Consider the following 12,789-nt stretch of genomic DNA (forward strand, 5'->3'; position numbering starts at 1 on the left):
CTATGTGTGCGTGTGACAAGAAAGGACCTCAAGATGTGGCTTTTGTGGGGCATTCAGACGGGAGGGGGGGGGGCGGAGAACATGAGAAAGAGGGGGGGGGGGTGGAGGTGTGGCTTACTTGGCTTTTTATTGGCCTACAATCTGTGAAAGCCATCAGGAGCAAGGTGTGCTTTCACCAGATGGTGGAAGCCACATGGAGCCACCTTGCTCGCTTTTCTGTTTTGGGTTCCTCGGCAGGAAATCAAACCCTGCGATTGTCAGGTGTGTTTCCTTAAAAGCACTCAAACTCGAAGGTTAAGTGAGAGCCCGATAATAAAACAAGGGCTTACCTTCCTCTTTCTTACACGTGTCAATCAATCCTATTTCCTAACATACAGTTTAAGGTGTGTTAGACCCTTGAACGCACCACCGAGACTCTGGAGTTGGTGATGAAAATACGACCTTCACGTAGAGTTTAAACAGACTGTCAAGCTGTCACTAGGCAGGACGCTCTGACCGCTTTCCGAGGCTGCGGGGGGACCAGTCGCGATGAGGCAAGGTCAAATGTCAATGTCACTCAGTGGAAAAAAGAAGGAGATGCTCGGGATTTCTGTGTGGGATTTGAAGCTATTCTGGGACTTATTTACCCAAGTGCATTGGGAGATTGGTTCTCTATTTGATGTGCAACGTTACACCGCAATGCATAAATGAGAAATATTATTTTTGGACCGAATTACTCCAATCTGCACTTTTTGTATGCTGACTTTGACATAAATTTAGACTTGATGACAACGCTAATGACCTCTCACCTCCACACACATCGACGATTTAAATCACGCATGTCTGATTGGCAGGTAAATGTTGTCCGTTTTGGACCTTTAACCCCTAAGTCGCCCCTAAAAAGGCGCCCACAAGGAGATCCAATGGCTGACACTCAGTGTGCTTTCATCAGGTTTAGTGAATTTTTTTTTTTTTTTTTTGCACAACAAGAGTCCACTGGGCCGGCGCTAGTTGGTGCCAGTTCGCGGCAATGCAATTTGCTGTGGCGCCTAGTGGCGTGCAGTGGCTCAAACTGCCTCCCAACTGGCTCATGGTGGCGCGTAACGACGACAAAAATTGAGTTTGGCGGCAAGAAAAATTTCAAAGTGTTTAAAATCTTCATCGCACCAATTGCTTGATGCAAGTGTCCACCAAGTGGAACCGAATGTCACAAACAATCCGCCTATTGGAATCCACTGGAATGTAATGGCACAAACAATCTAGGAGTCCACTGGGTCCAACTGGCGCCAGTTGGTGCCAGTTCGCGCCAATGCAATTTGTGTGGCGCCTCGTGTCACCAATAAGGTGCCTAGTGGCATGCAGTGGCTCAAACTGCCTGTCATGGTGGCCCGTCACGGCGGCAAAAATAGAGTTTGGCGCCAAGACAATTTCAAAATGTTTAAAATCACATGCAAGTGTCCATCAACTGGAACCGAATGTCACAAACAATGCGACTATTGGAATCCACTGGAATGTAATGGCACAAACAATCTAGGAGTCCACTGGGCCGGTGCCAGTTGGTGCCAGTTCGCGCCAATGCAATTTGCTGTGGCGCCTAGTGTTCGCGCCAATGCAATTTGCTGTAGCGCCTTGTGTCACCAATAAGGTGCCTAGTGGCATGCAGTGGCTCAAACTGCCTCCCAACTGGCTCATGGTGGCCCGTAACGGTGGCAAAAATAGCGTTTGGCGGCAAGACAATTTCAAAACGTTTCAAATCACATGCAAGTGTCCACCAACTGAAACCGAATGTCACAAACAATGCGACTATTGGAATCCACTGGAATGTAATGGCACAAACAATCTAGGAGTCCACTGGGCCGGCGCCAGTTGGTGCCAGTTCATGCCAAAGATTAATGTGATTGGCGTGTAGTGGCTCGCTGTGGCGCCGAATTAACGGCAACATGGCAACATGCCGAGCGAACATTAATTCGGCGCCACAGCGAGCCACTACACGCCATTCACATAATCTTTGGCGCAAACTGGCACCAACTGGCGCCGGCGCAGTGGACCCTGCCTTATAACGAGGCAGCTATTTTTATTTGCTTGCGTCGCCTGTTGCCCGCTTTTTCGTTGCATTTCCTGTCACCCTCGGTTTCCCAAGAACAAGATATTAAAAAACACTACTATTACGTACACGACACCGGCCTAAATTGGAGCTAAAAGCGTCTCAAAGTTTAACTACGCTCCTGTCCTGTCTAACTTTAATGGCGACTCTCCCAGTCCTCCCAGTCCTCTCATCAAACATCTCTGCTGCCTTTGAACAGTGTGACTTTACTGGCCTGCAAATGACTCACACACGTGTGTGTGTGTATGTGTGTGTGTGTGTGTGTGTGTGCCACACTTCCGTCTACCAGCTCTTGTTAATGACAGGCGACACCATTTTGCCACCCAGACACTCAACCCAACCACCCAGCCCCTCCGACCTGTTAGACTTCTATTTCAATTCAATGAGCAGCTTTTTCTAATTGCAGGATTTCTAATTTGGACTTACAGTACACAAGGTCCTACTTTGACCAACCCCCCCCCCCCCCCCCCCCCCCACACACACCCTCATTACTAACGAGAGGAATTACAAGCCCCACTTTCTGTTAACATGTGTGGATGGAGGTGTCGCACAAGAAAGAAATAGCCATCATGAAATTGCCAGAATTGACATTGTTGGTTCTTAAAGAGCTTCCATCATTATCATTATTATTATCATCATTAGAATTTTTATCATTATTATTATTATTATTCATTCATTCACTACCGCTTTTTCCTCACAAGGGTCACAGGGGGTGCTGGAGCCTATCTTTGGGCGAGAGGCGGGGTCCACCCTGGACTGGTCGCCAGCCAATCACATGGCACATATAGACAAACAACCATTCACACTCACATTCATACCTACTTTCATTTGAACATGCATCAGATTACAATTGAATGCATCCCATAATCAGTTCACAGTTCCACATGTCCAAAAGGAGTAGGAAGAAGCAAAGCTTATTAAATCCTACCCCTCCATCTGGTACTTTTACAATCAGTAACTGGTACATTTGTTCACTTCCTGCTTTCCTAATATAGTTTAAGTTTTTTTTTTGTTTTGATTTTTTCTTGTCACGTACCGAAGTACGAGGTGAAATTTAATTTAATTTAATCATTTATTTTCTACCACTTTTTCCTCACGAGGGTCACGGGGTGCTGGAGCCTATCCCAGCTGCCTTTGGGCGAGAGGCAACCATTCCCACTCACATTCATACCTATGGACAATTTGGAGTCGCTAATTAACCTAGCATGTTTTTGGAATGTGGGAGGAAAACGGAGTACCCGGAGAAAAAAAAACACGCATGCACGGGGAGAACATGCAAACTCCACACAGAGATGGTCGAGGGTGGAATCAAACCCTTGTCCTGCTAGCTGTGAGGTCTGCACGCTAACCACTTGACAACCGTGCCGCCATTATCATTCTTATTATTCTTATTATTCTTATGCTGTTCATGGAGGTAAAATGGACAGATAGAAGAAGGTAAAGAAGGATAGATGGAAGGTAAGAGATGGAACAGATAGATAGATGATATATGGAGATCATTGGCACTGCTTCCCGGTCCTACTCCTTCTCGGTGATGACTTTAGCAGAGTGAGAGAAGAACAGAGAAGAACATGGCAACAGAGGGACTGATGAAATGTGGAGTTCAGGAATGAAGAGGAGGGAGACTGAAATAAGATCAGCTACTTGGAAAAGACGGCGAAAAATGGAAGAATTTGCAACTTTGAGGGAAACTTTTCCATGATAAGACAATTGTACTCTATGTACCTGGGTACTGATTGCGGTCCAGGTCCTGGCCTCCTCTCAGGGTGAAGCCGTACCCGGGAAGACTGCTGGTGTGGGCCCCCTCGGATGCTCTCAGCTCTTGGCTCATGGTCAGACCTCGCGTGGTTGCATCTCTGTGGCCGTTAAAGATCAACACTCGACCTCCGGCCTCCTCGCCGCCAAACGGACAGCCCACCGCCACGTCTGAGAGATGACACACATGGTTTACAAATCAGAACGCTTCGAGTCCCTTTGGGGACCAAAATGGAGGAAAAAATTCCTAGTGACCTTGGTGTAGCTACACCCAAGACGATAACAGTAAGCTCTGAAGAAACCTGGCATCGGTTTAGACATACTGATCTATTTTTCCGACATCTTTAATCCTATTCAAATCTCATCCTAACTCACAAAAATATAGTTCAATAAAGTAAGCAATAAGAGAGTCACTACATGCTAATAAAAATGGCGTCCTGCTACAGACAACAAAGCTACAATAAAGCTACTTTATATCACTTCATGGGTTATGACATTATTTGAACAAATGTAATAAAAGAAACAAAAATCAGGGTTCCGCTAAGGCTGAACAATAACATTATATAGCCGTGCTAACTTTCCTCCTAGCTTAGCGGCTAGCATGTAGCTTCTTACTGTATGCAGGGAGTGAAGAAATGTGGCTAGTAAAATTGACAAGATTGTAGAAAAACTGTTTTAAAACAATAAAAAAAATAATAAAAAATTATAAATATATAAAATTATTTTAAAAATTATAACAAATTTTATTGCCAAAAATTTCTTGGACTTGAGTCGCCAAAACAGTCACATGCAATCTGTAGCTTGTAGCCTTATAAGAAAGTAACCATGTGGGCGTACAAATAAATATCTACGCCATGGCTGCACGGTGGACGAGTGGTTAGCGAGCACGCCTCACAGCTAGGAGACCCTAGTTCGATTCCAAGCTCGGGCATCTCTGGGTTTTTCCTCCCATATTCCAAAAACATGCTAGTTTAATTAGCGACCCCAAATTATCCGTAGGTATGAATGCCTGAAAACAGTTGGGATAGGCTCCAGCACCCCCCGCCACCTGGTAGAAAATGAATGAATGAATGAACACCCATGCCAAAAAAACGCCCATATAATTCTTCCGCAAGACATGCTGGGTAGCTTGTGGTACTCTCTCAACATTTGATTGCAAAATATGTTGAAGAGAAGTAAACAAGGAAGGCGGAGTTAACATCGTCTTGATATCTATGTGTTTTATTATTCATAGTTCATATTGCTGTTGCAGCTGGACTACCCAGCATGCCTTGTGGGCATTTGGAAATATCAGTTTTAAGTTACTGAACGTGTCATGTTGAGCGTTTTGTTGTTGTTTATCATCCACTTAGTACAAATAGTTGATTGATGTGATTGTGTTGTGTTTTTGTTTTGTTGCACCGTGAGCAAGAGGGTTGTTCTGTTTGATGACCACCTATATACAAACGCCCCCTCCGACAATTTTTTTTTTTAACCCAATGTGTCCTGCAAGTCAAAAATTTGCCTTGGTGATGAAGTAGCTTGCTTTTTAGCTTAGCATTAAGACCGCTCTCTTGTTCCTTTCCGAATTGTTTAGTCTTTATTCATTTCCTTAACTATTTTTTCACACAAACGCTCAATAACAATAATAATCCAAACCCCCCCCCCAGCCCCGTGAACAGATGATACAAACAAGCTGTACTGCTTCAATTCCATAGAAAGTCGAGTTAACGTTAACCGTCTTTGAGATGAAGCCAAACGTCTCCCGGCTCTGTAGCTCCATATCTTTGGGATAAACCGGAGAGCGCCACTGATCTTCCCGTCTAATTCTTGGCAGGGGAGCAGGTAAGCGTATTTCCATAAAAGGTTGAACTATTTACTTCAACCTCCTGCAGACCTCTTATACACAGGGGAGAAAAACAAAAGATTATTTTTTTTTACCTTATGTAAAACGCTGAATTGAAAGCGGTTTGGTGGACATTTGCATAAACCAGGGGTCTCAAACACGCGGCCCACGGGCCAAATGTGGCCCGTTTGAGGCCCCCGCCTTGATATGAAAGTTTAATGTTAGTGCGGCCCGCGCAAGTTTGATATGGATGCTGTATGGTATCATGTACCCAGAAAAAATTATTACGTTTGATTAATGTTCATGTTAAAGGTTAAATAACTGTTAATAGTTATCCTCCCTATCCGTGTGGAAGTGGTAAGTTTTTGGCTATTTAAGTTTAAAGGAAATAACTTGAAGGCTACCGTTTGGGTCGCTAGTTCTCTAGTTTGCGAGTTAGCATGTGTCTCCAGATCCTGCAGTTGCGCAATATGTTGTAAATCAGGGGTCTCAAACACGCGGCCCGTGGGCCAAATGTGGCCCGCAGGACACTAGTTTGAGGCCCCCGCCTTGATATGAAAGTTTAATGTTAGTGCGGCCCGCGCAAGTTTGATATGGATGCTGTATGGTATCATGTACCCAGAAAAAATTATTACGTTTGATTAATGTTCATGTTAAAGGTTAAATAACTGTTAATAGTTATCCTCCCTATCCGTGTGGAAGTGGTAAGTTTTTGGCTATTTAAGTTTAAAGGAAATAACTTGAAGGCTACCGTTTGGGTCGCTAGCTCTCTAGTTTGCGAGTTAGCATGTGTCTCAAGACCCTGCAGTTGCGCAATATGTTGTAAATAAAAAGAGTATAAATGTGACTATAGTCGTGTTTTGTCATGTCTACAGGGCTCTAATAATGCTTTGTTCATTTTAATCTGAAAAAAAATAATTTGTCTACCCACCAACTATATGTGGTTTCTTAAGTTTTTATTATTTGCCGCTTTATTATTATTATTATATTTATTTATGTATTACTGATTGATAGATTTTCTTTATTCTTGATTTGTTTATTTATTTTTCATGTTATTTTGTGTAGAAAAATAAAAAGTAAGATATTTGAGAACAGTGGAATGTTTTATCAGAGCTTTTCTTGTTTTTTTAATTTTTTTGTTTTTAATAAATGCGTTTTTTTTGTTTTTTTTTGAAAACTCTAGTGGCCCCCCAAGTAAATTGAGTTTGAGACCCCTGGCATAAACCCACACAAGTGAAGGTCTCACTCTTGTAGTGCATAAACACCTCGAGACATCCTGTTTGTCTATAGACCCCCTCAGCCTAAACAAGTAGTTCCACATGAAGCAGACTGTGGCGGAGAGAGCATAAATGTAACCATGTGTGTATATATATATATATAGTTTACCAGTGGTTGTTTGTCTGCAAGTGTCAACATGCATGTTACACAATAGTTGTTAAAAAAAAAAACATGCAAATGATGTGTGAAGTGTCCTGCAGTATAAATGAGGAGTCTTATATTTAAAACGGAGTCGTGCATGATTCAACTGCAATACGAAAAGCTTCAATATTTTGTATTTCAAGCCATGTATTTTAAAACGCATGTCCATGACAGTGCTATATATTTTTTCCACATTGAACACAACAAATTGTGTCCATTTTTAAACAAGACCGGCATTTTTTTTTTATTTAAAAATGACAATTAATGTGACTTCTGCATGGTTCTTAACCTCTCAATGACCCGTGTAGGCTATCCCGTTATTCAATAATAACCACTTTTTAGGGTCTGACCTGGAAAATATCCAAATGATAACTAGCTGCGTGATGTTATTTTTAACACTGTGATGAAAAAAAACTCTTATCATGTTGAGAAATGTCTGAGAGCCAGATGCACTCATCAAAAGCCACATCTGGCCCTGAGCCATAGGTTCCCTACCCATGCCTTACTGGATGCAATTAGCTATATTAAATTAAAATTAAAATTAAAATTAAAATTAAAATTAAAATTAAAATTAAAATTAAAATTAAAATTAAAATTAAAATTAAAATTAAAATTAAAATTAAAATTAAAATTAAAATTAAAATTAAAATTAAAATTAAAATTAAAATTAAAATTAAAATTAAAATTAAAATTAAAATTAAAATTAATTAAATTAAATTAAATTTCACCTCGTACTTTGGTACGTGACAAGAAAAAAAAACCAAAAAACAAAACTTAAACTATATTAGGAAAGCAGGAAGTGAACAAATGTAACAGTTACTGATTGTAAAAGTACCAGATGGAGGGGTAGGATTTAATAAGCTTTGCTTCTTCCTACTCCTTTTGGACATGTGGAACTGTGAACTGATTATGGGATGCATTCAATTGTAATCTGATGTTCAAATGAAAAAAAACCCATTACCATTACCATTACCATTACCATTACCATTACCATTACCATTACCGGAAAAGTCTCCCAATGACGCCAGAAAGGAGATGCATTTTATTTAAAGGAAACTGTAAAGAGTGTAGAGTACAATACTGCATTAAAGGTTAGAATGATATGGTCATGTGGTATGGGATCGGCACACCGTGACCCGTGACTACCCAGGTACTAGAAACAGTACTTCATAGCGGCTGGTAGAAAAACATCAATGTCGAGTTGAGCCATGTCAAACCAATTAGTTAGCATCCAGTGGAAAAAGGGGGATTTTTGAGCGGAATTATGACGTAATCAGTCTTCAAAATCCATGCCCTCGAATCACAGAGATCAGTACGAGCGATACTGACAGGATGTTAGTAGAGATGATTAAAAAAAAATAAAAACACATGTCAAATCATCTAACAGCTGATTCTCAACAAAGCATGCAGAACGAGAGCACACGTTGTCATTTTTCGAAGGAACGTAAAACACGCTTCGGTCAGTGATTACACACAGATGGAACACAAAGAGTGGGTGGGTGGTTCAGGTATGCATTTGGAACCCCCTCCCCCCCCAAAAAAAAGTCACTGACAACTGATGTCTCCGTGACGACTCTGTGATGTCATGCCGAATAACCAAATCACGCGTGGACACGGGCGAGCGCTCATTAGATTAAAAAAACGGCTTTTGCGTGTCACTAAGAGCATTTGTGGCCCCCTGGGGGCCTGTCACATCCTGACGGACAGCTTGATGTGATTTATGTTACATGTCAGTGAAAGCCTCACTATTGATCGGCTGGCTATTGATCTGATCTGGGAACACATTAACAGACCGCGTCCATTAATAAGTAAAACATAAATCACTTGCATGCTTGTCATATACCAGATGTGCATCCAACGTGTGTGTGTGTGTGTGTGTGTGTGTGTGTGTGTGTGTGTGTGCGTGAGTCCAATCAACGTGAGGATAATACAAACACACACAAAAAAAAAGAAATGAACTCCGTGCGGGCGGGACAAAAAACCTCGCTCCCAGATGATTTCTATCTCCAGGCACATGTGGAGAGTTAAAAATAACTTTTAAGGCTTTAAACCTCGGACATCGCGGCAGGAAACGTGTTTCACGCAGACAAGCTTTCATCACAGACTTCCTGATTGAACGACGTTTGAGCTTTTGATGGGATTTCCTTTGTCGGAGACAAAACATACCCCAGAAGGAGCTGGAAAAAGGCAGACACTGATCTGTCCGTCAAGTAGATTTAGCCCCCGAAATTGTCCCAAAAAGACGTATGGAAAAGGTCACGGTCCCTGTAAGACAGGGGTCTCAAACACGGGCCAAATGTGGCCCGCAGGTCACTAGTTTGAAGTTTAATGTTAGTGCGGCCCACGCAAGTTTGTATGGTATCATGTACCCAGAAAAAAATTATTACGTTTGATTAATGTTCATGTTAAAGGTTAAATAACTGTTAATAGTTATCCTCCCTATCCGTGTGGAAGTGGTAAGTTTTTGGCTATTTAAGTTTAAAGGAAATAACTCGAAGGCAACCGTTTAGGTCGCTAGCTCTCTAGTTTGCGAGTTGGCACGTGTCTCAAGACCCTGCAGTTGCGCAATATGGTGTGAATCAGGGGTCTCAAACACACGGCCCGCGGGCCAAATGTGGCCCGCAGGACACTAGTTTGAGGCCCCCGCCTTGATAGGAAAGTTTAATGTTAGTGCGGCCCGCGCAAGTTTGATATGGATGCTGTATGGTATCATGTACCCAGAAAAAATTATTACGTTTGATTAATGTTCATGTTAAAGGTTAAATAACTGTTAATAGTTATCCTCCCTATCCGTGTGGAAGTGGTAAGTTTTTGGCTATTTAAGTTTAAAGGAAATAACTCGAAGGCTACCGTTTAGGTCGCTAGCTCTCCGGTTTGCGAGTTAGCATGTGTCTCAAGACCCTGCAGTTGCGCAATATGTTGTAAATCAGGGGTCTCAAACACACGGCCAGTGGGCCAAATGTGGCCCGCAGGACACTAGTTTGAGACCCCCGCCTTGATATGAAAGTTTAATGTTAGTGCGGCCTGCGCAAGTTTGATATGGATGCTGTATGGTATCATGTACCCAGAAAAAATTATTATGTTTGATTAATGTTCACGTTAAAGGTTAAATAACTGTTAATAGTTATCCTCCCTATCCGTGTGGAAGTGGTAAGTTTTTTGGCTATTTAAGTTTAAAGGAAATAACTTGAAGGCAACCGTTTAGGTCGCTAGCTCTCTAGTTTGCGAGTTAGCATGTGTCTCAAGACCCTGCAGTTGCGCAATATGTTGTAAATAAAAAGAGTATAAATGTGACTATAGTCTCACCCAGACCCGAGCTCCAGTGGCCCCCAAGTAAATTGAGTTTGAGACCCCTGCTGTAAGACCTATTTAAAGCCACAAGCTTCAATATGATTGCTTTGACAACGTAAACAGCCATTCATGAGTTTGCTACGACCCTGCAAACTGAAACAATGTCTGGAAACGGAGACCTACTTAGTGTTTATTATTGGGATTCGCAACAAAGACCGTCGTTCTAAATAGGAACTTGTGTTGATTTTCAGTATATTCTAGACAAAATATGTCGAAATGTCAACTGGTGCACGAACTGCAATCGAACGATGGAGAACGTGGCTTAAATTCTTACGTTAGCACCACATTTCTGCCATAGGAATGAATGTAAATCCGCTGAAAAAATAAAAATAAGTTACTTCGCTACCAGGGCTGCACGGTACACAAGTGGTTAGCACGCTGGCCTCACAGGTAGAACACCCGAGTTCGATTCCTCGGCCAGCTCTGTGTGGAGTTTGCATGTTCTCCCCGTGCATGCGTGGGTTTTCTCAATCTCTTTCGCAATTGGACATCCAGGCTGCACGGTGGACGAGTGGTTAGCGTACAGGCCTCACAGCTAGGAGACCCGAATTCAATTCCACCCTCGGCCATGTCTGTGTGGAGTTTGCACGTTCTCCCCGTGCATGCGTGGGTTTAAGATTTTTTGCAAAAAAGTGTTGCACGGTGGACGAGTGGTGCACAGGCCTCACAGCTAGGAGACCCGAGTTCAATCCCACCTGCACGTCGGTTGAGTGGTTAGTGCACAGGCCTCACAGCTAGGAGACCCGAGTTCAATCCCACCTGCACGTCGGTCGAGTGGCTAGTGCACAGGCCTCACAGCTGGGAGACTCGAGTTCAATTCCACCCTCGGCTATCTCTGTGTGGAGTTTGCATGTTCTCCAATTAAGTTGGAGACGTTTGCCAATTAACCTAGCATGTTTTTGGAATGTGGGAGGAAACCCCACGCATGCACGGGGAGAACATGCAAACTGCACACAGAGATGGCCGAGGGTGGAATCGAACCCTGAATCGTACCCTGGTCTCCTAGCTGTGAGGTCTGCGCGCTAACCACTCAACCACCAGTTAGCCTCAAATTTATTTCACCTAAACTTAAGAAGACTGAAGAAAAAATTTACCACTTCCACATGGAATGGGAGGAGACTTTTTTTTAAATGCCATATCAGTAATGTCAGGTAACGTCTCAATGTTTTGTGTCATTACTGTCGCCTAGTGACCAGAATACTACAACATATCGCTTATATTTGGTCTGGTCTCCTAACTGTGAGGTCTGCGCGCTAACCACTCGACCGCCGTGCAGCCCGAGTTGATATTACAATGTAAACAAATGTAATGCTAAAGTGATACTTCTTAATTTTTGGAAAAAGTACCCCCTAAAAACAAAATCCCCATTAAACAGATGTAACACAATACATTATCAGGTTTATGCTACATCTAAATTATAAAAGCATTTCTAAGGCTCTTGGTTATTAAACATTCTGAGTATATTGACGAAATAATGCTACAATAATACACTCACATAATTTCACTTCACTATCAGCCTGAAGCCAAAAATGGCAAAGATTTTAAAGCATGTGAGGAGTTGTTATTTTTCCTCTTCTTTGTTTGTTTTATCATCCATCTTAATTTCCTTTGTATCTTTTCCTTCCCACGCTTGGTTTCACTCCTCCAGCTACCACCTACCGTCGTATCCATCGTTGTTGACGTCTCCCAGAGGCGCTATAGCCGTTCCAAAGCGTCCGAAGGTGTGCGTGCCGGTGAGGGCAACCGGTTTGGTGAAGGTGAGCGGGGCCGTCTGCAGGTACAAGTAGACCCTCCCCACCTCTCTGGGTTTGCTCTCCATTTCCCTTTCCATGTAGAGGGGGGCTCCGACCAGCACATCGTCCATCCTGGGAACACATAAAATGGATATTGAACGGGCGTTCCGAGGATCAAGTGATGGCGACGCGGTCACCGGCTTACCCGTCGCCATTCAGGTCGGTTGCAGCCACGGAGTAGCCAAAATAAGAAGCCATCTGAAGGGGAGGAGGAAGTAGTTTCATGAAACTGTTGTGAATAGCATGGTGAAGACGACTGATCAAATACCCATTCTAATTGAACTGAGTCATTTATTGATCCGTTCATGAAACTGTTGTGAATAGCATGGTGAAGACGACTGATCAAATACCCATTCTAATTGAACTGAGTCATTTATTGATTCGTTCATGAACCTGTTGTGAATAGCATGGTGAAGACGACTGATCAAATACCCATTCTAATTGAACTGAGTCATTTATTGATCCGTTCATGAACCTGTTGTGAATAGCATGGTGAAGACGACTGATCAAATACCCATTCTAATTCAACCGAGTCATTTATTGATCCGTTCATGAACCTGTTG

The 12,789-nt window shown here is 42.6% G+C and overlaps 1 protein-coding gene across 3 annotated transcripts in view; it reads right to left on the bottom strand.

Moving 5' to 3' along the window:
* itga8 (integrin, alpha 8) overlaps nucleotides 1–12,789 on the bottom strand; it is a 57,449-nt gene that overhangs the window by 24,048 nt on the left and 20,612 nt on the right. For all 3 annotated transcript variants that reach the window (XM_058085243.1, XM_058085242.1, XM_058085241.1), the window contains 3 exons: nucleotides 12,372–12,424; nucleotides 12,093–12,298; nucleotides 3,809–4,009 (listed from right to left, as the gene is read on the bottom strand). In XM_058085243.1, the coding sequence (XP_057941226.1) occupies nucleotides 3,809–4,009; nucleotides 12,093–12,298; nucleotides 12,372–12,424 (460 nt within the window). The remainder of the gene's footprint in view (nucleotides 1–3,808; nucleotides 4,010–12,092; nucleotides 12,299–12,371; nucleotides 12,425–12,789) is intronic.

This window comes from Doryrhamphus excisus, chromosome 10, assembly GCF_030265055.1.
Source record: "Doryrhamphus excisus isolate RoL2022-K1 chromosome 10, RoL_Dexc_1.0, whole genome shotgun sequence".
Classification (NCBI taxonomy): domain Eukaryota; kingdom Metazoa; phylum Chordata; class Actinopteri; order Syngnathiformes; family Syngnathidae; genus Doryrhamphus; species Doryrhamphus excisus.